Genomic DNA, 24,350 nt, shown 5'->3' on the forward strand with positions numbered 1-24,350 from the left:
TGTGGTTCTAAAAGGCAACATTTATGATTTTTTCGCAATTTTTTTTTCAAATATTTATTTTATTTATTTGAAAGAGTTACATAGAGAGGTAGAGTCATGGAGAGAGGTCTTTCATCTGCTGGTTCAGTCCCCAAATGGCCAGAGCTGAGCTGATCCAAAGCCAGGAGCCAGGAGCTTCTTCCGGGTCTCCCATGTGGGTGCAGGGGCCCAAGGACTTGGGCCATCTTCTGCTGCTTTCCCAGGCCATAGCAGAGAGCTGGATCGGAAGTGAAGCAGCCAGGATTTGAACCGGCACCCATATGGGATGCCGGCGCCACAGGCCGGGGCTTTAAGCCAGTGCGCCACAGTGCCGGCCCTGGGAATTTTATTCTGTAACAAATTTACTAGACCATCTGAGAAGTTACCAAATACACTGAAAACAACCAAAAAACAACACTCAACTCCTCTGGGAATTCACACAGTAAAATATTTATTAATAAGTAGAATGATTTTCCCCTGCCTTTGGTTATTAAAAATCACTTGTTGACATCACTTGCTGCCAATGGTTTTACAGTGTTCAGTGATGAGAAGTAAAGATGGAACAGAGATGCTAGATCCTCGTGGGTGGACATGGGCATGGGAAAGACCATACCGCACAACGATGATTTAATCACACATCTTGGTTTCGCTAGCAGTTGGAAATCTACTGGCATATACTTAAATGTATCTTTTTTTTATACGTAAACAGTACACAAATGAACTCACTTCAGTCTGATAGCTTGGAAGGTTGCTAAGGGAGAGAATGCTTGCTGAGGCCTGGAGGAGAGAAAACAAGACCTGTGGGGGAAGAAAGGCTGTGTCCCCTTCGCAAAGCTTTTCTCTCTCACCTGAATAGCTGATAGCACCTGGAAATCAAGCCACTTTGAGAACAAGAATGCAAAAAGCCTACGGTTTGCAAAGGAACTCGCCTCTGCGGTTCACATGTCCGCCCGCGTCTTGGGTCTGTGTGGCTGAGGAGCGCTTACTAAGTGTCTCTGCCACACATTTCTTTGAATTTTTACAACTGAAACAAGAAAATGTACTACTGGATCTGAGCGGAGACACCGATCATCATTAAAACTGTGGTCATTCCTGGCCCTCGGTGTTAAACATAGCCACGAGGGCCTGAAAACCGCAGACGCAAAGGCCGAGGCGTCCGCCCGGTACAGTTAGAAGGGACTCAAAGTTTACGATCTCAAAGTCAAAAATTCTCCTTACTTCTCAGATGTCATTGTAAAGCCAGAAAGTGAAGATTTAATCAAGGGGATGAGAGATTTTCTTACTATACCACCTACGACTTCAAGATTAAAACAACCGCAGAGTTCTGAAATGTCTTCATTGGCTAAGTGACTTTACAATTTTTTCAGTCTCTTTTTAATGTAGAAAATCACTTTGTAATAAGACCTCTACACAAGGTTAAAAAAAAAAAAAACCAAACCCAAAAGCACAAAATAAGCCCCAAAAGCACAAAAATAGACAAAATAGATATATCTTTTTACAATGAAATTAAGATGTGCCCGTGGAATACTGAGACCCAAGACTAATCTCATGGATTCCAACTGGTTTCTTTTTATAATAATCATGTTATTTACAGCTTCCCTTCAACCTTAGATGCTTAACACAGGCCTGGGTGAAAAGGAGACAACAGGTGTCCCACAATAGCACAACTGAGGAAAAAAATGAAAAAAAAAAAATAATAATAATCATGACATAATAAAATCCCTTCATCTACAGTTTACAAAATTCTTCTGAAAAACCACAGCTCAAGGGCACTTAAGGGCTGGGGCATCTGCCACACACTCGGTGCTGTCTTTCCTTCCTCCGTCAGTGGGATGAAACGCACCCAGAAATGCTCATCCAGGAACGTGCTCCAGATGGTCTGGGGGCCGCCGAAGCCATCCCAAGGACGCATGCCACAAACGCCACCCACAGGTGGGGGCTTCCACCCTGACATTCCGCTCCCGTTTGTTCTCAGTCTCGGGCAGGAAGCTGGCAGGTGCCGCCAGCTATACGGTCACCGTAGGGTACATCTTCTGCTCGCCGTTGGTGTGGGGAAAGGAGGGCTGGATCTGCCGGTAGCCGGGCTGCAGGCCGTCCATGAAAGGGGGCACTGGCGTCATAGGCACAGAATCGTGCTGCACGGTGTAGCCCACGTACGGGGGGTGCAGGTACTGCCCTTGGTGCGGCACGATCTGGGTGGCCTGCTGACAGTTCAGCACGGAGAAATTCGTGGGCATATTCACGTACACGTTGTTCATGGTGCCCTCCGGCAAGCAACAGTTGGTCTGTGACCTTGTGGGTGGTGCCCGGGCCCCTGAGTTGGCGCTGGAGCTGGAGCTGGCGGCCGTGCTGGACTGGCGGGAGGAGGAGCCCCGCGAAGTGCTGGCACTGGGAATCATGGGGATGGTCTCCATCAGGCGGTTGCCAGCCGGCGCTCGGCTCTGCTGGGGTTCCTGCTTCGGCCTCAGGCACCTGCAGCAACAGGCTGCCACGAGGGAGCCCAGGATGATGAAGGCGACGAACACGGAGCCGACGATGAGGAAGGGCACATAAATGGGCACTGAAACGAAGGGCAGAAGCAAAACATTAGGATGCGCCGTGGGAGTGTAGGAGACCTCGGTGACTGGCAGCGGCCCCGGGCAGGTGAGCGGCAGGGCCGCCTAAAATCCGGGAGCCTGGCAGGGCTGGTTGGTTCAAAGGAGATGCACCACGCCCTATGGGCCAAGACTCAGAGGTGTGGCCTGTCAGCCCCAGAAGGCGAACTGTTAGTATGGAGTTAGATTCACCAACTGTAATACTGATTGCGGCAGATACCCAGGTCAGCCCAAGGTGGGCTTATTAATGTGTGAAGACAGCGATACCTCTCAAATTCCTACAGTAACAGAACCACCCAAACGGAAGTCTTGCCCTGAACAAAACATTGTAGGATCCGCATTGTTATGAGTTAAACTATTGAAAAAAAGTCTTTTTTTCCCACCCCCAGGAAGTGAACTACATTCCTTGCAAATTTCTTTTTGACCTTTTATAGCAACTTCTTTGGACTTGGGCAGACAAGAATAAAAAATGTAAGTGAGCCTCTGAGCCATGAAGCTCAAAGTGTGGAAGGCACAGGAGAGCAGAGAAGGGAAAAGACCTCCACGTGCCCTTGACAGGCCTGCCCAGGGAAAGCAGCGGTCCTGGAGCGGGACTCTGTATGATGGAAAGTGACAGGAGGAGTGTAGAGGAAGTTATCCCAGGCAGCCGGCCAGCAAGAAAACATACAGGGGCAGGCACTGGGTGCAGCAGTTAAAATGCCGCTTCGATGTTTGCAGCCCATATTGGAGTGCCTGGGTTCAAATCCCAGCTCCACTTCCAATGCCAGCTTCCTGCTGGTGCACACTCTTGGAGGCAGCAGGTGATACTGGCTCAAGTGGGAGACCTGGGTGGAGTTCCCAGTTCCTGGCTTCAACCTGACCCAGCCCTGGCTATTGTGGGCATTTCGGGGAATGAACCAGTGGATGGAGGATCTCTCTCTCTTTCAAACAGATAACATTTTCAAGAGCATACTTTAAAAAAAGAAAAGAAAAAGGAGCAATGTTCTAAGAAGAACAAATGCCGGGAGCAATAAGACATCTGTTCCAGGAAGAAGGGGCACACAGGGAGGGAGAGGTGCCTGATACAGTGAAGCCCCCAGTGGTGTGCAGACAACTTCATGAAAAGTCTCAGAGCATAAAGTGATGGTCATCACAGTTAACAAGCAAAGCTGAGTCTCCAAAACTAAAACAGCAGGGCCGCTGTTGTGGTGCAGCAGGTTCAGCCACCCCTTGCAAGGCCAGCGTTCTATATCGAAGCACCCATTTCGTTCCTAACTGCTCCACTTCCCATACAGCTTCCTGCTAATGCACCTAGGAAAGCCACGTGGGCGACCAGCCTGGAATCCCTGGCTCCTGGCTTTGTCCTGGACCAGCCCCAGCTGTTGTGGCCATCTGGGGAGTGAGCCAGCGGATGGAAAATTCTCTTTCTGTCTGTCACTCTGCTTTCCAAATAAAAAGATCTTTAAACAAATAAAAACTGTCAACAAAAGCCTTTTGTTAACACCAGTAGCCAACTTCATTTTAAAACTGTTTTCTTTAAAAGAAACTGTGGGGGAGCCAGGGATGGCACTGCAAGCTCTGGAAACTGGATGGATGGGATCGGAGGAGCAGCTTCTGTGGCGTTCCGTGCCATGGTGTTGCCCTGTGCCATCTCCCCAACACCTGGACTGGATGGCCTGGTCTTAGGGGTCCCGGCGAGGCTTGGTGCCAGTGCTGAGTCAGACGGGGCGGGCGGCAAGTTTGGAAGGAGCCCGCCTCTGAGCCTCTCTGTCTTTGACAGCAGCAGGCTTTCTAACCACAGTCCTTTTCACCATTCTAGTCCTCCCGGAGAGCCAGTGGTTTTAGAATACAGTACCATTCGGAATCACGGAGAAAATAATGCCTTCTAAGTAAAACATGTGTATAGGTATTTAACCAAAGGCAGAGTTTCAGTGCTGAGCAGAGCAAATTCTATATATAGCGCCCGTCAGCAGGTGCAGACACTGCTACAGTCTCCAGCACAGCTGGGTCTGGACGTAGTCCTGCCTAATTATACCATCACTGCAGGCTAACTACAGAAGTGGAGCAGGGGAGGGAGGGAGGGTGGGCAGCTTATTTCTACAACGTACTATAAATATTTTATCCTCTAAATTAAGATACCAGTCCTAAATAGGTTATCAAGAGGTTAAAAAACAAATAGTGAAACAAGAAAAAAAATTTTTTTTATCACAAACATGACAGCAAAAAACTAGCTGAAACCAGTCTCAGTTCACATAATGAGTTTTGGGGGAGAAATAACTGTTCTCTTTCCAGGATTTTTAATTGGGAGTGTAAATAACTACACAGAGGTAAAGAATGCGGAGCTACCATACGCCTTGGGCAGGCTTAATCAGGCTAGTCCTTTCTTAGAGAGGAAAAGTGAAAGGCTCAGGGTTTGTAGAGAAAGAAGTTGCAAAGTAAAACGAAGAAGGCATCCACGCCCAACGCCCAGCCTCATGAGAAGCCTGCTGATCTGTCCAAGGCCATCCCAACTTTTTAGGGACCATTAAGGAGACACCACTTGGCAGACACCTCCTCCCAGGAGTTGAGGCTCTGGCTCACTTCTCCAGGTTTTGTGCCTCGGCCACACACCCTGCCAGGCTGAGCTGCTTGTGGTTTAACATGGCATCTTTTCCGGGATCACCCTCAGTTCTCCACTTTGCATCCCAGGCAGCGGAACAATAGGAGCTGCCTGCTGATCCAATGCTTGGCTGCCAAAAAGGCACTGCACACAGCTTCCCCTGAGCAGGCCCCAGGAGCCAGCCCTGGCTCATTCAGGCCCATACTCAGGCCGCTGAACCCTGGACTCACCCGTAAAAAGTCCTCCAGTGCATGCCACCGGCTGCATGAGGAGGAGGAGCCGACCCCTCTGGGACACACTCACCATTTTTCCTTGTACCCCTGCCCACCCGGGAATTACTGGTGCAGGGCCTCCAGGGAGGCGTGGAGAAGGCACAACCCACCAGGCTCTTTCCTGAGTATATTTATTTTCCAATCCTGGCTTTGACGATTTGGAAAAAAAAAAAAAAATGAAAAAAATTTCAAAGCCACAAACAGCCAAGGCTGGGCACAGCGCCGATGTCACACCTAGTTAAGGCTGGCGGAGGAAGGAGGCTCCTACCGATGCCTGAGGGCTCGGCCGCGGCAGGGCGCGGGACCCGGAGGGCTCGAGCCGCCGGAGCTCTGGCACAAGTGCATCACCCACGGGAAAGCCTCGAAGAGCCCTCCTGGAAGTGTCCCTGTCAGCCCCTCTCGGGAGAGGGCGCACCCTCGCCGTTTCATTGCGTGCCCCAAGATCTTAAGGAGGCAGGTGACCCCGGACTGAAGGACTGGGATCCACACTGCCCAAGTGTGTGGTTTCCTCCGGAAGAATTCACGCTCGCCACCTTTAGGCGCCAGGGCTGGACACCGATCCCCCAGCCCCAACTTGGCACACACACTAATGCGAGCATCGGAAGGCCCTTTCCCGGGATTCCATAGCCTCCAGCTCCATTGCCCTCCCGCGCGACTCCCAGGCCCCTGCCGGCCGTCTTTACCTGCCGAGCCGTCGGGGCCGTCTTTGTCCGCCCGGCCAGGCTCGCCGGCGCCCTGCTGCCGGTCGTTGTCGCAGCCGCCCTGGTCCAGGCGCGCCTCGGCGCTGGAGCAGCAGTAGCGCAGCGCGCAGCTGCCGCAGCAGATGGTGGCGTCGCCGCCGTCGAAGCGCTCGGGGCACTGGAAGCCGATGCGCCAGACGCCCTGCGCGTCCAGCCAGCCGTGGCAGTACTCGCCGCTGGCCCGCGCCCCCGCCGCCAGCAGCGCGGCCAGCAGCAGCTGCAGCAGCGAAGCGGCGTTCCGGGAGGAGGCGGCGGCCGAGCGGCGGCGTCCGCCCCACATGGCACCACCCTGGGCGCGGGCGGCGCGTCTCCAGAGGGCGCGCGGGGGGGCTCTCCAAGAAGTCGCCGCACCTCGGGGCTGCGAGGCTCTTCCGCGCCGCTGTCTGCGGGAGCCACCCTCCTCGGCCTCCTCGACGTCAGGCTGTAGGGCCAGGGGGGCTCCTAAGCCATGCTCTGCTTCAGCCGGGTGGCCGGGTCCCCGCTCCGGGCTGCCTTAGGAGCGGCACTCGCCGATGGAACCTTCGGGCTGCAGTCACAGGGTCCTGGGGGCTGCCATCCCGCAGCCCCTGGAGGCTTCCCAGGGGACAGGACCGAGCCGACGACCGCCGGACCTGGGCTTAGGTCGCTGGCGCGAGGCTTAAGCCTCTGGGACGCGTCTTCGCTCCTTTATTCCCCTCTCGGGCGGCGAGCAGCGGCGAAGGCAGCGGGCAGCGCGCGCAGGGCTGCAGGCAGCAAGTGCAGCGGGCAGCAGCGCCCAGGCTCCCCAGCCGCGAGCTCGGTCCGCATGGCTCCGGTCGCGCCGCCCGGGCAGCCCTCGGGGCTACAGTCCCGACGCTCGGTTCGGCGGGGCCGACGGTCGATCCTCCCAGCGCGCGCCGCCTGGAGACGTCCGGCGCGCACCCCGCCGCAGTCCCAGGAGCTGCCCGGCTGGCGGCGGTCGCTGCTGCTGCTGCTGCTGCTGGGCGCGGGTCCAGGCGGGCTGCGTTCCCCGGCTCCGCTCCTCCGCCTCGCCGGCTGCAGCGTGGTCCCACGGGCGCCGGGCAGCCTGCGTCTGGCTTCGCCTCTGCCCCTCGCTGCTGCGCCCTCGGGAGGCGCGCACCGCGGGGAGCCTCCCACGAAAGTTTCAGTCCTCGGGGCTACGGGAGAAGCCTTCGCTGCAGGCGCCCGCACAGCGTCCTCCCGGCGCCGGGTCAGCTCCCACTCCGCTCGCAGCCGCGCCGCGCCGCGCTCTTAAGAGGAGGCCGGCGGCTCCCCGGCGCGCATGCGTGCTGCGCGGGCTTCCCTCCGCCCCTGGACGCCCCGAGACGCCCCGGAGCCTGGAGCTGTCGGTCGCTGATCCAGGAGAGAGGAGTGGCCACAGCTGCGGGCTGGAGTAGGCGCGGGAGAAAACGCAGTTCTTGCCATCCAAGCCTTGGTGGACAATGACAATAATAGAAGCGAAGTAAACTTGACCGCTGGGTTTGATTGCCACAGAATTCTTCATTGCATATTCCCGAGAAAGAAGTGGCCACGCGGTGCATCGTCTCTCTCAGTGTCCAGCCGTGGGTGGCCTGGCCACAGTGCGCCCCAGGCCCCCCCACGAGGTGGAAGGCAGGGGGTTCGGCGGGGATATTGCAGATTTGTCCGCTGTCCCGCTGGTGGGTGTCACTCTTGTCTCGGTGTTTGGGTGTGGCGGTGTAGCAGAGTCCAGGGCAAAGGTGCCTGCGTCCAACATTTGGTCTTAGTGGTTTAGACAGCTGCAGTCAGGAAGCAAACACGGTTCAGACAGACCAGAAATTCAGCTTTGATGAAGGAGAAATTAATAGCTTTTCTCTCGCGGAAGCGGAAACAACAGGTGCTAGCGCGATGAAAGCAGTGGTGGTTATTTTTAAAGGAATGGGTGCCCCTTCGCGCCCGGTCTGAGAGTGAGCAGCTCCCTCAGGGAAGAGTCCTGGTGTTTTGCTGATATCAGGTTTTTGGTTTTTTTTTTTTTTTCATCCATAAAGTGGAGCCCTGGATGTGATGAGCAGCGCGATCCCTTCCAAGTCCACCACACAGAACACAAGGTGGTTTTATTCACAGCAAAGTGACTCCTCTTCAGAGAATCACTGGGCACTTGTGTCTGCCTAGCCAGTGGAAAGGCGTGGGTATTGTAGCCATTCACTCTCCCCAACAGTGGCAAGTCAAGGACATCCTTAGCCTGCTTCCTCCCTCTCCCACCAACACCTGATTCTTTTCATTAAAGTATTGCACTTTATTTACCTGCAGTTTTTTTTTCTTATTTTTAGCTACATAAAATTCTGTAAACACACCATTCACCAACTTTCCTTAAAATCGCTAACAAAAGTTCAATACCAATGAGTTATGTGCTCAGCAAACACATGCTAAACACTTAGACCATCCCATGCTCTGTTTCGGATGCTGAGAATCCATCAAGAAGCCCAGCATCATGGCCATTGCCGTCCAGCATAACCTGAAGTCTCTGGGGTATAGCACAGAAGCTGGACAGAAAGGCAAAGAAGTGAGCATAAGCCCAGGCTGGGCAAAGCTCTCGCCGTCATCTCCAGGATCAGCTGCGGTATGCAGTCTGGGGTCAGAGTGAGGAGAGACGGTAGAAGAATCAGTAGAGCAGTGCTTACAGTTAGTACAGGAGAACTCGAGGGAGGACTCCATTTATCAGATGGAATCATTTTCTTAGAAGATACTATTAGCTGACATTCATTGAGGGCTTGGCATGAGCTGGCCCTGTGTGAAGAGTTTCACATGCATAGTTTTCTTTCATCCTTGCAGCAACCCTGTAAAGAAGACATAATTACTATCCTCGTTTTACTGGCGAGGCTAACTTGGCAGATCCACATGGAAGGTGTCAGTTCACCTGGACTGCACCCAGTTCTCCCTGACTCCAAAGCCAGCCCAGCGTGCTGTTAGTCACCAGTCTTCACTACAGAGGGCCCTGGATTAGCTATGAGCTGTGCACCAGTCGCTAGATAGTTAGGTGGCACTGGGTGGTGTTCAGAGAGTGAACGCTTACAGTTGTTTTTTTTTTTTTTTTCTTATTTTAAAGATTTATTTTTGTTCGCTTGAAACACAGAGTGACAGAAAGAGGGAGAGACAGAGACAGAGCTGTATCCACTGGTTCACTCCCTGACTGGACCAGACTGAAGCCAGGAGCCTGGAACACCATCCAGGTCTCCCACGTGAGCACTTGGGCCATCTTCCATTGCTTTCCCAGGCATGTTAGCAGGGAGCCAGATCAAAAGTGGAGCAGCCAGGACTTTAACCTGCACCCATATGGGGTGCAGGCACTGCAGGTCGTGGTTTAATCTGCTGCGCCACAATGCCATTCCCTTAATTTTTTTCCTTTCTTTTGGGCAGAAGCCCAACAAATTCAGGAGATTTGTCTTAGTTCTGGCAGTGTCTATGCCGTACTCTCCTTCCACGATCCATTTATCCTCATCTCCAAAATTCCCACACTTTGTCAGAGTTTATGAAGAAAGAAATTGTTGAATGCTTCATATTGAAGTTGATTCAGTGACCTGGTAATGCTGCTGTTTAAATACAATAGCCTTTCTCAAGTAGTCTACAGCTTAGACTGTAAGTGGTGACCTTGGAAGTATGAAGCTTTGAGAAAATTAAATGTCTTTTGTTATGTTTTATTGGGTGTCCTTTATTCCTTAAAAGTTAAAGAGAGGGGGCCAGCACTGTGGCATAGCGGGTAAAGCCGCCACCTCAGTGCCCGCATCCCATATAGGTGCTGGTTTGAGTCCCAGCTGCTCCACTTCAGATCCAGCTCTCTGCTATGGCCTGGGAAAGCAGTAGAGGATGGCCCAAGTCCTTGGGCCCCTGTGCCCTCGTGGAAGACCTGGAAGAAACTCCTGGCTTTGGATCAGCTCAGCTCCGGCCATTTTGGCCATTTGGGGAGTAATCAAACAGATGGAAGATCTCTTCCTCTTTGCCTCTGCCTCTCTGTAACTCTGTATTTCAAATAAATAAATAAATAAGTAAATAGTTTTAAAAAAAGTTAGAGATCTGTTTCGCTGTCACTTTGATTATTGATTAATGTGATTGCGATTGGTTGATTGTCTCAATGTTCAAAGGTTCTCTGTGCCTTCCTCTAAATTCTGTTTATTTTTATTTTGTGTCTCTAGGATGTTGCATGGGAATTTCATGAAATAATTGTCAATAAGAACTTATGAGCTTCTGTATGGGAGGTGCTACTGGGAGATGATAAGGTGGTCTTGTTCCCTCCAGAGGAGATAAAAGAAATTCCCTCAATGTCCTTAACAGGCAGCCTACACTATTTTACTAGTCTCTTCTGAGAACCTATAACTAGTAATCATAACATATAGGCAGTAGTAGTAATAATTTATTATAATCAAAACTAAATGTCAGGCAATCTGCCAAAATACATTAGACACGTATGAAAGTGTGCCCTGTCTCGTTTAAAAAGTTGAATTCTATACACGTTAACTGCAAAAGTATATTTTCAGGTTATTTTGCCTTTCAGTAGGTGCCTACATGTATGAATAAAATACAAATGATTTAAAATGAAGTTTTGACACGTCTTTTCTAGTACAAGTATAAAGTCACATAACTAAAGAAATAGTTATAGCTTTGCTAAGTGGCGTGGATACAAATCATATGGAGGTAATCATATTTCATTTGGCTGCCAGTTCTAAAAAGTGCAAGATCTAGTGTGTTTTCTGCAAGTTTCATCAAGCTTGGAAGGTTCTTGCCTTCTGCACTCTGGTCAGCAGTCTGTTTAAGGAGAATGGCTTTCACTAGATCCATTCATATATTTCCCTCCTCTCTCCCAAATAGGGGTGAGTGCTGAAAATTCACATTTGGTTTACCAAGAGCTCTTTTAAGTTAAAGTGTTTGTGTTGCCACATGAGATGTCAAACGCAAACAAATATGTCAATTGATATTTCTTTTCATTCTGTGTTGGGGTCACCTAAGCTCAGCTAAAAATAAAGATGGTCATAAAGTAAAATTACCATTGCTTTCGAAGTTTTCATTTTTATTCCCCTTTTTTTCCTGTGATTAATATACTGACTTCTAGAAAAGTAATTACCTTATTTTGAATTTTTTTCATCTACTAGTAACTGTAAACATTTGACATACTTCTCTCCTTCCCATGCATACATACCTGCTACCCTGTTGTTTTAGTGAACGTCTATTTTGATGTTTACTGCAGTTATGCTTCTTTTTGGAGATATAGAGTTATAAAAATGGTCCGGGGGGGTCAGCACTGTGGCATAGGAGACTAAGCCTCTGCCTGTGGAGCCAGCATCCCATATGAGCACTGGTTCAAGTCCTGGCTGCTCCTCTTCCAATCCAGCTCTCTGCTATGGCCTGGGAGAGCAGTAAAAGATAGCCCGAGTGCTTGGGCCTCTGCACCCATGTGGGAGACTCCAAAGAAGCTCCTGCCTCCTGGCTTCAAATTGGCCCAGCTCCAACCTTTGCGGCCATTTGGGGAGTGAACCAGCAGATGGCAGACATTTGTGTCTCTTCCTCTTTGTCTGTAACTCCAACTCTCAAAAAATAAATAAAATATTAAAAAAAAAAATTATCCAGGGCCTCTTCTGATAATGCTTGCATAACTAAAAGAAAGGCATAAACAAAACCAGCATGTGACACCACAAAGCCACAGAAAATATTCACAAATCACTCATATAAGGAATCTAATACCCAGAATATATAAGGATGTTTCAAAAAGATCGTGGGGCCCAGCGCTGTGGCACAGCTCGTTAAAACTGTGGCCTGCAGGGCCAGCATCCCATGTGGGCACCAGTTCGAGTCCCAACTTCTCATCAACTTCCCATCAAGCTCTCTGCTAATGGACTGGGAAAGCACTGGAAGATGGCCTATGCGCTTGGGCCCCTACACCTGCATGGGAAACCTGGAAGAAGCTCCTGGTTCTTGGCTTCAAATTGACCCAGCTCTGGCCATTGTGGCCATTTGGGAAATGAATTAGTCGATGGAAGATCTCTCTCTCTGTCTCTATCTCTCTCTATAATTCTGCCTTTCAAACAAATAAAATAAATATTAAAAAAAAAAGATTGTGGAAAATGGGATTAAAAGATAAGCTTATTTTGGGTTAAGTTCCTGGCTCCTGGCTCTTTCCCAGCCTAGACCTAGCTGTTGCAGGCATTTAAGGAGTGAACCAGCAGATGGGAGTGTGCTCTCTCTCCATCTCTTTGTCTTTCTTACACACATTTTTAATTAAAAAATAGCTTGTATAGATATTTTCTGAGGAAAACCAACAAATACAGGAGAAGACATTCAGCTAGCTCTTAGGGAAATACCAAGCAAAACCACTTGCTACTTGCTGCTTTTTTCCAACTGTGGTGATAACAACAAGAATAATACTAATGGGAAATAGTGTTGGGGAGAAATTGGAGCCCTCAAACATTGCTATTGGGAAGGTAAAATGGTTGAGACTGGCAAATCAGTTTAGCAATCCCTTGCATAGTTAGATACAGAATTACTCTGACTCTGCCATGCCATGCCAAGATCTGTATACCAAAGAGTTGAAAGCTTATGTCCATACAAAAACTTCCAACAGCTCCTAACGTATGTTCATAGCAGCACTAGTCCCCATAAGCAAAGTGTAGAAACAATTGAAATATCTGTCCACTGATCCATGGATAAACCAAATGTAGTCTAGCCTTACAATTAGAATATTATTCGGGCCAGCGCTGTGGCTCACTAAGCTAATCCTCCGCCTGTGGCACTGGCACCCCAGATTCTAGTCCCAGTTGGGGCACCGTTTCTGTCCCGGTCGCTCCTCTTCCAGTCCAGCTCTCTGCTGTTGCCCAGGAGGGCAGTAGAGGATGGCCCAAGTGCTTGGGCCCTGTACCCGCATGGGAGACCAGGAGGAAGCATCTGGCTCCTGGCTTCAGATCAGTGCAGCGCGCTGGCTGTAGTGGCCATTTGGGAGGTGAACCAACAGAAGAAACACCTTTCTCTCTGTTTCTCTCTCTCACTGTCTAACTCTGCCTGTCAAAAAACAAAACAAAACAAAACAAAACAAAAACCAATATTTGGCCACAAAAAGGAGTGAGGCACAAATTCATGGTATACCACAGAGGAGCCTTGAAATTGTTGTACTAGGGGCCATCTCTGTGGCACAGTGGGTTAACGCCCTGGCCTGAAGCATCAGCATCCCATGTGGGTGCTGGTTCTAGTCCCAGCTGCTCCTCTTCCCATCCAGCTCTCTGCTATGACCTGGGAAAGCAGTAGAAGATGGCCCAAGTCCTTGGGCCCCTGCAGCTGCGTGGGAGACCCAGAAGCAGCTCCTGGCTCCTGGCTTCAGATCAGCGCAGCTCTGGCTGTTGCGGCCATCTGGGGAGGTGAGCCAACGGATGGAAGACCTCTCTCTCTCTCTGCCTCTCCTCTCTCTGTAACTCTAACTTTCAAATAAATAATAAAATAATAAAAATAAATATAATAAAATACATAAATATAAACAATAATAAATAATATAATAAAATAATAAATGATAATATGATAAAATAATAAAATAAAAATAATAAAATAATAAAAACGAAATTGTTGTACTAAGCTAAAGAAATCGGACACGAAAGGCATATGTTATGTGATTCCATTTATAAGAGAGCACTTTAGAATGCTCATGGAAAATGAAAGATATTTTGGTACACATTTTTTTAAATCAACGCATACTTGAGGACTTAAAAAGTTCATGAAAAATGTATATTATTAAAAACTGCAGGAATTTTAATTTTTCTTTTGCATGACAACGTTCAGAATAGATGTAAATCCCTAGAGATACAAAGTAGATCACCACAGAGGTCAAGTATCTGAGGGAAAGAAGAAGGACAATGATTTTTTAAAATTTATTTATTATTTATTTGAAAGGCAAAGTTATAGAGAGGCAGAGGCAGAGAGAGAGAGAAAGGGAGAGAGAGAGAGAGAGAGAGAGAGAGGTCCTCTACCCACTGGTTCACTCCCCAGATGGCTGCAATGGCCAGAGCTGGGCCAATCCTAAGCCAAGAACCAGGAGCTTCTTCTGGGTCTCCCACGTGGCTGCAGGGGCCCAAGCACTTGGGCCATCTTCTACTGCTTTCCCAGGCCATAGCAGAGGGCTGGATGGGAAGAGGAGCAGCCAGGACTCTAACAAGCACCTATATGGGATGTCGGCACTGTAGGTGGCGGCTTTACCCACTATGCCACAGCACCAGCCCTACGCGATGACTTCTTAATGGGACCAGGGTTTCCTTGTGGCTGGAAATGCCCTGGCCCCAGAGGGGTGATGGGTGCACACACCATAAAGGAACCAAACGTCACTGGTGGGAGATGCTGTATCGTGTGTGCCTAGCCCCTGTGCAGATGTGGGAAGAAAACAAACTCATGGCTCCTGTGCTCTCACAGCTTCTGGGACCGTAACAGACCAACCCCACCTCCGACTCTGGCCCCAAGAGCCAGTTTTTCACCTGTGCTTTTGACTGATGGACTACAAACAGGGGTCCCCATGCCTCCCCACCTCCCTGGGTCAGTTTGTCAGAGTGGCTCGCAGCACGTTTACTGGAGCATTATAAAGTGTATGACACAGATGAAGAGGTGCCCAGGACATGTGGGAAGGGACATAGAGTTTCCCTGGCCTCTTCTCCATAGGCAACACCCTCCAGGGACCTCCACGTGACCAGTTATTTGGAGCCCTTTTTGAGTTTTTATAGAAGCTTCATTATGTAGGCACGATTGAGCTCTTTACTGGCCATGCGTGGTCGCCTTAACCTTCAACCCCCTCTCCTGTGCCCTTAGGTTGAGGTGGGGATTGGGGAGGTGGGGGTGGGGGGGGTTGTGTGCATGGGACTGAAAGCCCCAATCATCTGGACACATAATTGGTCCCCCTGGCAACCAGCATCCACCCTGTGGTTATCCAGGGACTTACCAAAAATTGCTTCCTTCATATAGCTCAGGTGTGTTTGCAAAGAATAATAACAAAAGATCATCTTTCCCCCTTTGTAGCTCTGAAGCTCTCGCAGGAACAAAGGACAAAAGTCCAAATATCTCAACAGCAGATACCCTGATTTCTCTAATCACCTAGACAGTTCCAAGGGCTATGGAAGCTGTGAGCCAGGAACCACGGTGGAAAAAAAAAATACAGAATAGCATTCCATCAGGACCATGCACCGAAAACAGAATCTGGAAAGCAACAAAAGGTTCTGGGCGTGCCTGACACCTCCTGAGGAAATGGCGAATGGGAGAGATCCTTATGGGGAACTTTGCTGTTGGTTAGATTATGGTGGTCACAGGTGTGGCCCCAGCTGGGCAAGGCCCAGTGTCAGAATGTTCCAGAAGGCAGAGCCTGGTTAGTGTGTCGGCCATTGTCATTACCATGGTTGTTCTCCCTGCACAGGTGTCAACCACCCAGTTCCAGCTCGAGTTCTTGGGTGCACAGCTGGGTGGTGGTGCTCAGGAGGGTGAAGTGGTGCCCCATTAAGGGTGAGGGTGTCCCATTAAGGCTCCCACCACCAGCAGGTCTGGGCAGGGATGGGGAGCACCCAGGAGATGCCCCTGGTTTCCACGGTTGTTTAAAGTGCAGGCATTTGATGCGTGCAGGATATCTGCAGCCTGTATCAGAAAGACATCTCCACTTCCAATCCAGCTTCCCTCCTGATGCACACCCTGGGAGGCAGCAGGCGATGGCTCAAGTACTTATACCCAGTGGGAGTCCCGGATTGAGTCCTGGGCCCACAGCTTTGGCCTGCCTCAGCCCTGGCTGTTGCAGGCATCTGGGCTGTTGCAGGCAGTGGCTGGCAGATCTCTCTTATCTAGAAGTAAATAAAAAAACTATAAAAATAAAAATTAAAAAAAGAACCCTGGCATACAGCCAGAGGCCTCTGAGCACACTTCCAAGGCCCCATGCTCAGCGTTACAATCATCTGTCAAGGACTGATTTGTGTCTACCTCCAAACCCGTGTGTGGAAGCCCTGCGACTGACCCCAATGTAACTTTATTTGGAAATAGGGTCTCCTCAGATGTCGTTAAAGTTAAATGAGGTCCTGGGGCCAGTGCTGTGGCATAATGGGTAAAACTGCCACCTGCAGTGCGGGCATCCCACATGGGTGCCAGTTCGAGTCCTGGCTGCTCCACTTCCGATTCAGCTCTCTGCTATGGCCTGAGAAAGCAGTGGAAGATGGCCCAAGTGCTTGGGCCCCTGTACCTCCCTGGGAGACCTGGAGGAAGCTTCAGTTCTTGGCTTCAGATCAGCCCAGTGTTGGCCCTGTGTCCACTGCAGCCATCTGGAGAGTGAACCAGTGGATGGAAGACCTCTCTCTCTCTGCTTCTCCTTCTCTCTGTGTAACTCTGCCTTTCAAATAAATAAGTAAATCTTAAAAAAAAAGTTAAGTGAGGTCCTAAGTATGAGGCCCTAATCCAACAGGACTGGTGTCTTCATCAAAAGGAGAGGAGACCCCAGGCAGGTGGCTACAGAGAGGAAATGCCATGTGAACACACAGAGAAAAGTCACCGTACAAGCCAAGGAGAGAGACCTCAGCAGAAGCCAAACCCACTGGCCCCTTGGTCTCAAGCTCCCAGCCTCAAGAGCTGTGAGAAGCAAATGTCTGTTGTGTAAGCCACCCAGGCTGTGGTCTTGTTCCGACTAAGCTGACCAGTTCATGCTCCCTCTCTGTATTCTGTTCCAAGCCACTAACATCAGGAATGCCTTGAGGCCCAGTGGAGAGGCCTGCCTTGCCCATGGTTCTGGAATTCCAGGCGGCTTTGGGCCTCAGCTCCATCCGTGGACCATGGAGCGATGATTGGAAGTGAAAGGTGCTGTGACTAGAGACTGGGTCAGAAAAGTAGATCTCCACCTAGAGTAAGCCACAGTACATTTATGCTTGTCGGAAATGGGTGGAGAATGGAAAGTGGCCAGCTGGCGGCTAAGAGCTAAATAGCGCACATTTCCAGGCTTGGCTCCCCCAGAACATTTTCTTCCTGTCTCTGTGGGATTTTGATTATTTTTAAAAAAAATATTTATTTTGTTTATTTGAAAGGCAGAGCTACAGAGGGAAGTAGAAAGAGAGAGAGAGAGAGAGAGAGAGGTCTTCCATCTGTTGGTTCACTCCTCAAATGGTCTCAATGGCCAGAGCTGGGTTGATCCGAAGCCAGGAGCCTGGATCTTCTTCCAGGTCTCCCATGTGGGTACAGGGGTCCAAGGACTTGGGCCATCTTCTACTGCTTTCCCAGGCCAGAGCAGAGAGCAGCCGGGACTCGAACCGGTGCCCATAGGGGATGCCAGCACTGCAGGCTGCAGCTTTACCTGCTACACCACAGTGTCGGCCTTAGATTTTGATTCTTTAGTTTCCTTTGTCTCTCTCCTTGAAGCCAGACACCAAATCTTGGTCATCCTTGGGTCCTCACAGTGTTGGATAAAGAGGAGACTCAGTTAATTCATTCAGCAAGTACTTGCTGAACATGTACTACATGCCAGCCACCAGACCACTGAAAACTGAATTGTACTGAATTAATTTCAGAGAATTTTGAAATCAATATAAAAACTTGGCTAAACAGTGAAGTCATTCTGAGTATAGTAGCTTGAATACAAGCTATCTACTAAGACTACGGTAAAACAACAACAACAACAACAACAACAGACTGATGCTTTCAAGAAGTCCTTAGGCAGTGGCTTCAGAGGGAAGGGGATTCCTTGCCCACAGGGACTGCATCCCAGACCCCCCAGCAAATGCCTAAAGACATAGATAGCACTGAACTCTCTTGCTGGACCAGCTAGGGATGCTGGTTTCCCCATACCTGGTGACAATTTCAACCTCAAGGATTACCATTTTTCCAAGCATGATGGGTCCTTTTACCCTTTAATCAGATGACAAGCCAAATAAGGCAAAGAGAGTTCCCAAATTAATCAGTTAATTGCAATGCTCACAGAAGCAAAAGGAATGTATGAGAAGATAGGCAAAAATAGGTTAAAGAAAAATTTTTTAAAGATTTACTTATTTATTTGAAAGACAGAGTTACAGAGAGAGAGACAGACAGAGAGAGATCTTCTATCTGCTTGTTCACTCCCCAGATAGCTGCAATGATCTGGGCTGGACCAGGTGGAAGCCAGGAGCCAGGAGCTTCTTCCTGTTTTCCTATGTGAGTGGCAGGGTCCCAAGCACTTGGGTCATCCTCCACTGCTTTCTCAGGCACATTAGCAGGGAGCTGGACCAGAAGTGGGTTAGCCAGGACACGAACTGGCACCTGTATGGGATGATGGTGTCCCAGGCAGCAGTTTAAACTGTTACGCCACAGTGCTGGCATATCCCTAAAGAAAATCTCTTGAACACAGAGTATTAGTTATGAGCCAAACACCATGCAACCTTGGAGAAAGCTTTCCAAATGGCCCAGAAAAGCACACTGCTTCAAAATGATGCTAGAATGTGTTCAGATTACGTCAGGTACCAACACTGACTTTCGGGGCTGTCTCTGGTAGCCGATGCCTCTTCAGAGTGGAGTCACAGCCAGATGTGCTTCCAATGGCAGTCCAAAGGCACTGCGATTTACTGCCCCAGAAGATGAATTATCTTGGCTTCCAGATGTCCATGTCACAGGAAAAAATCCTGGATCCAAACCATCTTATTTGCATATGGACGCACAGCTGTACGAGTGGCAGATCCGTTAGCCAGAGTAAAGTAACTGCTGCCTTGCTACAGCAAGCTGCTTGGCTGTTTCTGCTTATGTTATAGGGAAAGCTCAACGTGGAGTTAGTGCTGTCAAAGCACAGCCATGCGAATCCTAAGTAATACACCAATTTACTTAGAATCATAACAGGGCAAAACGCACATTGCAACGCAAGCCCTGTGTATGCTCCATTTTTTCCCACACACCCATAGACCATGACAAAGTTTAATTGATAAGGTAGGCACTGTAAGGGATTAACAACAATAACAGAAGAAAATAGAACAGTAATAGCAGTAGACTGTAAGGAAATTGCCAGCATCTCTGCTTTCGTGCTTCGGGGTCGTTATTAAGGACGATAAAGCTGCCTGAACACAATAACTGCAGGTATCATCCAGTTCCTTTGATGACCACTACGGCTACTCAGCAACTACGGGGAAGGTGTTGGAGAATGCCTAGAACCCGGATCTGCTCGCTGGACATGCAGCAAACCCATCGCTGACCATGCAGGTGGCAGAAGAGGGGCAGGTATTGGAGAATCCCAGGCAGGTGGTGGTGGAAGATTGTAGGTGTTGCTTGCAGAGCATAGAGCAAGGAGCCAGGCAGGAGCTGGGCTCGGGTGCCTACAGGGCCAAGTTAGAGTTGAGAGGGTGTGTGTTCAGCTCGGCTCCGACTCCCTGGTTGGTCTGTAGTGCTCCAGCTTTCTGTTGTTGGTCAGCAGCATCTTGTTTTGGGAATTTTTGATGATGGCTAAGTGGGCTCTCCAGGGAGTCAGGAGGTTTTTTTTTTTTTTTTTTTTTAATTTTTGACAGGCAGAGTGGACAATGAGAGAGAGACAGAGAGAAAGGTCTTCCTTTTGCCGTTGGTTCACCCTCCAATGGCCGCCGCGGTAGGCGCGCTGCGGCCGGCGCACCGCGCAGATCCGATGGCAGGAGCCAGGTGCTTCTCCTGGTCTCCCATGGGGTGCAGGGCCCAAGGACTTGGGCCATCCTCCACTGCACTCCCTGGCCACAGCAGAGAGCTGGCCTGGAAGAGGGGCAACCGGGACAGGATCGGTGCCCCGACCGGGACTAGAACCCGGTGTGCCGGCGCCACATCAGGAGGTTTTTACTCCTTGCTCAAGGCCTTGGTTTCCTGGAAAAACCTTCAAGCCAAGACCAAATATCAAGATGTCATCTACAGGGAAGGTGAATGACCTTGTGAGCCTTGTGTGCAGGGACCCTGTGGGGGCAGGCTGCACCACTCCTGTAGTTTAGTGAGTGAGTTTTAGTAAGAGGTTTATTGCCAAAGAAGCGTTTCATTCAGAGGGTGTCAGACGAGGGTCTGGCCATATCCAGGGTCTGTATTAAAGGCACAAGGGACAGGGGCTCAGTTTCATCCATAGCATGGATACTCTGGACAGAGGGATGATCCATGTCCTGGGCTACAGGGGGGATGGGATGGGGCAAACACAATTCAAAACTTAGGGATTGCTTATATCTAGAATTTTCCATGAAGTATTTTTGGGCCACCATTGACCATGGGTAATTTGGAAACACGGAAAGCAAAATGGTAGATTACTGTATAGAGCCTCCCATGGTCTTGCCCCCACAGGCCAATATTTGGAGCATAAGGCAGGAAAGGTTGGCAATGAAAGGAGATGCTACTTCCTGATTGCCACTGGAAAGTCAAATGTAAGCCACTCACAGACCAGTGCCAGCGGCTTCACTGGCAGCAGGAGATGGGTCCTGTGCGTTGCCATCACCAGTCTTGTCTGTGGCCACCTGCTGCCCGGGAGCCAGGTATTGGTGGCAACCGACATGAGCCCCATCACTGGGGCTTTTGCCCTGGGTAGAAGAGACACTCTGAGAGCCAGAGTTGCAGCAAGGAAACTTCCAGCTTCCTGGTGACAGGAAGATGCATTTGGGAAGCGTGTAGGGATCCTCTGAGGATTCCAGGTGGGAGGAGGTTCTGGGTGGCTGGGGCTGTTCCCTGTTGAGAGCAGGTGCAGGAATGTTGGATGTGCAGTATGAGATGGTGCTGTCTTACATCCAGGCTGAGAAACCAGGTTGCTTGAATAGAAACTCTTTTTTTTTCAAGGTTTATTTGTTTGTTTGAAAGGCAGAGTGACAGACAGGGAGAGACAAAAAAGGAGAGAGATCTTCTATCTGTGGGATCTCTACCCAAGTGGCCACAACTGCTGGGGATAGGCCATGCCAAAGCCTCCCGTGGGTGGCAGGAGTCCAGCTACTTGGACCATCTTCTGCTGCTTTCCCAGGTGCATTTGCAGGGAGCTGGATTGGAAGTGAAGCAGCCAGGACTTGACCTGGCGCCCATACAGGACACCAGCATTGCAAGTGACAGTTAAACCTGCTGGGCCACAATACAGGCCTGTCATATTTTTATTAAAATAATTCAGAGATTACTTTTGGATCACAGGTTCTTTGAGAGCTCTCATCATTAAGGTCGTTTATTATGACCAGATCATAAGAAAAAAAAATACTATCATTTATCTTGGTGTTTAGATTTGATATAAATAGGAATTTCCTTCATAAAAACTGCCTCCACATTCTCCTGGTCAAAGCATAACTGGATAAAAGAACCATTGTGCTTAGCAGAAGCAGAGTGATAGCATTCACGCCTGGCCTCGCAGGGGTCGTAATTATCCCTGTGCAAACATGAAGCGCACCCCCCTCCCACCCCAACCCCTGCTTTGTGGTCTCGGCCTTATTTTTTGTACCTTTTGGATTAGGAAAAGATTTTCTTTGGCTTTTGCAAGAAGTCAATCTCTCAGGAAACAACTGAATTGACTTCGTGTTTGTTTAAAGTGTCCTTGGGTAGCGACTTAACATCTGCATTTCCTCAAGACCAGGGAAGGAATGAAGAGGGAGAGTTCTGCATTGTGTGTTATTCAGATGAGCAGGAGAACGTTTGCGTCCTCCATCCTGAAAAACGGTCCTCTCCCAATAATACCTTAAGACCTGTTAAGGAGTTCAGAGCATTTTGCAGCTTTGCAGCGCTCGGGACACTTCTTGCTTCCCGGTGCACATTCTTACATAGCAGTTATCTGGAGAGCCTCCAGCCAACTAGCCCTCATTACCTAATTAGAGGAAAGGTTTCCTGTTTTTCATGTTTTATGTTAGAAAAAAATACACTTGAATAGACTGAAGCGCAATCAGTTAATAATGGCCTTTTATTAAGCATCTGGTATGTGCTGGGCATTGTACTAAATTCTTTGAAATCATTATAGTGTCTCTTCTAATAAGCATGCTATTAGGTAAGCTAAAAAAAAGTTTTAAATTCACCCACCCTCCTAAAATTTCCTAGTGAGTTAAAAAGAAATTTCCAACTCGTGCAGAATGCCATCCAAGCAATTTTAACACAAGTAAGTATTCCTACTATTCCTTTCCCAGTTTTGATTTTCAATCAACTACTTCCTAATGTTACACAAATGAGATGAGATATCTTATCAGGAAAAGTAAGCAGTTTGCGGGCATGCTTGATTTCTGTATCCCCTCTCTTTTTTGGTGCACAGCAGTTTAGTTTTATGTGGCACACATATCTATAGTTATTTTATTCTTTGAAGTGGGTCAATTTGTTTTGGAAATGTAAGGCCCAGAATACTAGGAAAATAGAAAGCTGAAAAATATAGAAGAATGTAAGATGATTATTTTTGGGCATAAAGAATACAAGAGTGTGGAGAGGCTACTTCAAAATTATCTTGTTTAAACAATTACTGATTTGAAAGACAGAGACTGAGAGAGAGTGAGAGATCACACACCTGTTGTTTCTTTTCCCAAATATTCAAAAGAACCAGGGCTGGGCCAGGCCAAACTCCAGGAGCAGAGAACTCAGTCTGGGTCTCCCACGTGGGTAGCAGGGACCCAAGGACTTGGGCCCTCACAAAGCACATGCCAGGGTGTGCATTAGCAGGAAGCCAGACTTGAGAATGAGCAGTTCGAAATGGGGTGTGGGCGCCCCAGGCAGCATCTTAGCCTCTGTGCCAAACGCCTGTCCATCCAAAATGATCTTTGAACAATGTGAAGGAATATTTTAGGAGATGCATAGTTGTCTATCACCCAGTACAGGGAAGACAGGGTAGAGCAAGAGCAGTTAGATGTAGAGGACTCTAACCAATGCAGAGAAGCCGTGGAGTCCGTGAAGCCCTGTGAATCCCTCCAGACTTGGAGAAGGAGGGGAGAAGGGCAGGTAACCACACCAGGAGACAAGGCCAGTACTGCTTAAATGCTTGAGCCTTCTTACTTGAATAGCACTATGCAATGGAGGATGTTTAGTCTAGTAATAAAGAAAAATAGCAAATAGGATTCCTATTTGATCTGTTTCAATTTTAATTGATTTTCATTTTATTTGAAAGGCAGAGAGACAGAGCTAGAGAGAGAGATCTTCCATCTTCTGGTTCACTTCCGAAATGCCCTTAACAGTCGGATCCAGGCCTGGCTGAAGCAAGGAGCCTGGAACCTAGTCCAGGTCTCCCGTGCGGGTAGGAGGGGCCCATGTACTTCACCTCCCAGGTGCACACTAGCAGGAAGCTGAACTCAGAACAGAGTTAGGACTCAAACCCAGGCACTCTGATATGGGATGCCGGTGGCCCCAGTGGGAGTCTTAACCACCACAACAAATGCCCTCCCTCTATTTGTTCTTTTAGCATTGATCAAACAAGACATAACTGTTACCTCTCTTCAGTGTGTCACTGAAATTAAGGTTTCAGAGTAACATGCATGTATGTTCCTTTTGAGATCGGGGAGAAAAGAAATCACACAGTAACTTGCTGCCTGGGAGCTTCCTGGAGCCCCGGCAGGTGCTGCAGGAGACCCAGGTCTGTGGAAGTAACGTAATTCCCGCTCACACGCACTCCAAAGTCATGCAGAGTCAGTTTCAAAAGTGAGCAATTTACATTTATGGACTGGGTCAAGCACAGTGGACAGCTTAAGCGAGCACCGAATAAATGGGAACATAAAGATGTTGGGGCCAATAAATGGTCATATTTATGGAGTGCAGTAAAACCTCTATCTCTTTCCACTTGGAGAAATCTTGCCAAGTGTATCGAATGCAGTGGCCATGATATTGAGTGCTGAAACCACAGGCAAGGTGAACTCAGCTCTTGAAATTGAACTTCCAACTTCTGTAGTGCTATTTCAGATGCATTTGAATAGTCACTAACTCCATAGCAGTGAATAGACAATAGATGGGAACACACACAAAAAACAACCAAAAACAACAAGCAACCCCCCCTGGGTCTTTTTGAACTCATACATACATTTCCAGAATCTGTGTGGAGCTGCCAAACTCAGCCTAAGTTTTGAGAAAACATTCTCCGTATGTAGCTTGATCGGAAGAGAAGGATTAAGACAGACTTCAAGAATAAAAAAACAGGGAAGCCATTCCACGGCACAGCACTCACTTCTGTTTTGTTCATTCCAGTGGATTCTGCTTCGGTAGTCTTGGAGGTGCGGGAAAGGTAGCTGTTTGGTTTTACTTTCGCTTAGTCTCCCAAATGCAGGACGTACAACCCTCCAGCGTGCTCTGG

The 24,350-nt window shown here is 48.9% G+C and overlaps 1 protein-coding gene across 1 annotated transcript; it reads right to left on the reverse strand.

The window, feature by feature from the left end:
• Nucleotides 1–461: 461 nt before the first annotated feature.
• On the reverse strand, nucleotides 462–6,482 carry SHISA2 (shisa family member 2). Its single transcript, XM_062195414.1, has 2 exons — nucleotides 6,146–6,482; nucleotides 462–2,578 (listed from the first exon to the last, which is right to left on the reverse strand). Exons 1-2 carry the CDS (start codon nucleotides 6,480–6,482, stop codon nucleotides 2,025–2,027), a joined length of 891 nt encoding a protein of 296 aa, XP_062051398.1. The 3' UTR covers nucleotides 462–2,024.
• Nucleotides 6,483–24,350: the final 17,868 nt, after the last annotated feature.

The sequence above is a fragment of the Lepus europaeus genome, chromosome 6 (assembly GCF_033115175.1).
Source record: "Lepus europaeus isolate LE1 chromosome 6, mLepTim1.pri, whole genome shotgun sequence".
Lineage (NCBI taxonomy): Eukaryota > Metazoa > Chordata > Mammalia > Lagomorpha > Leporidae > Lepus > Lepus europaeus.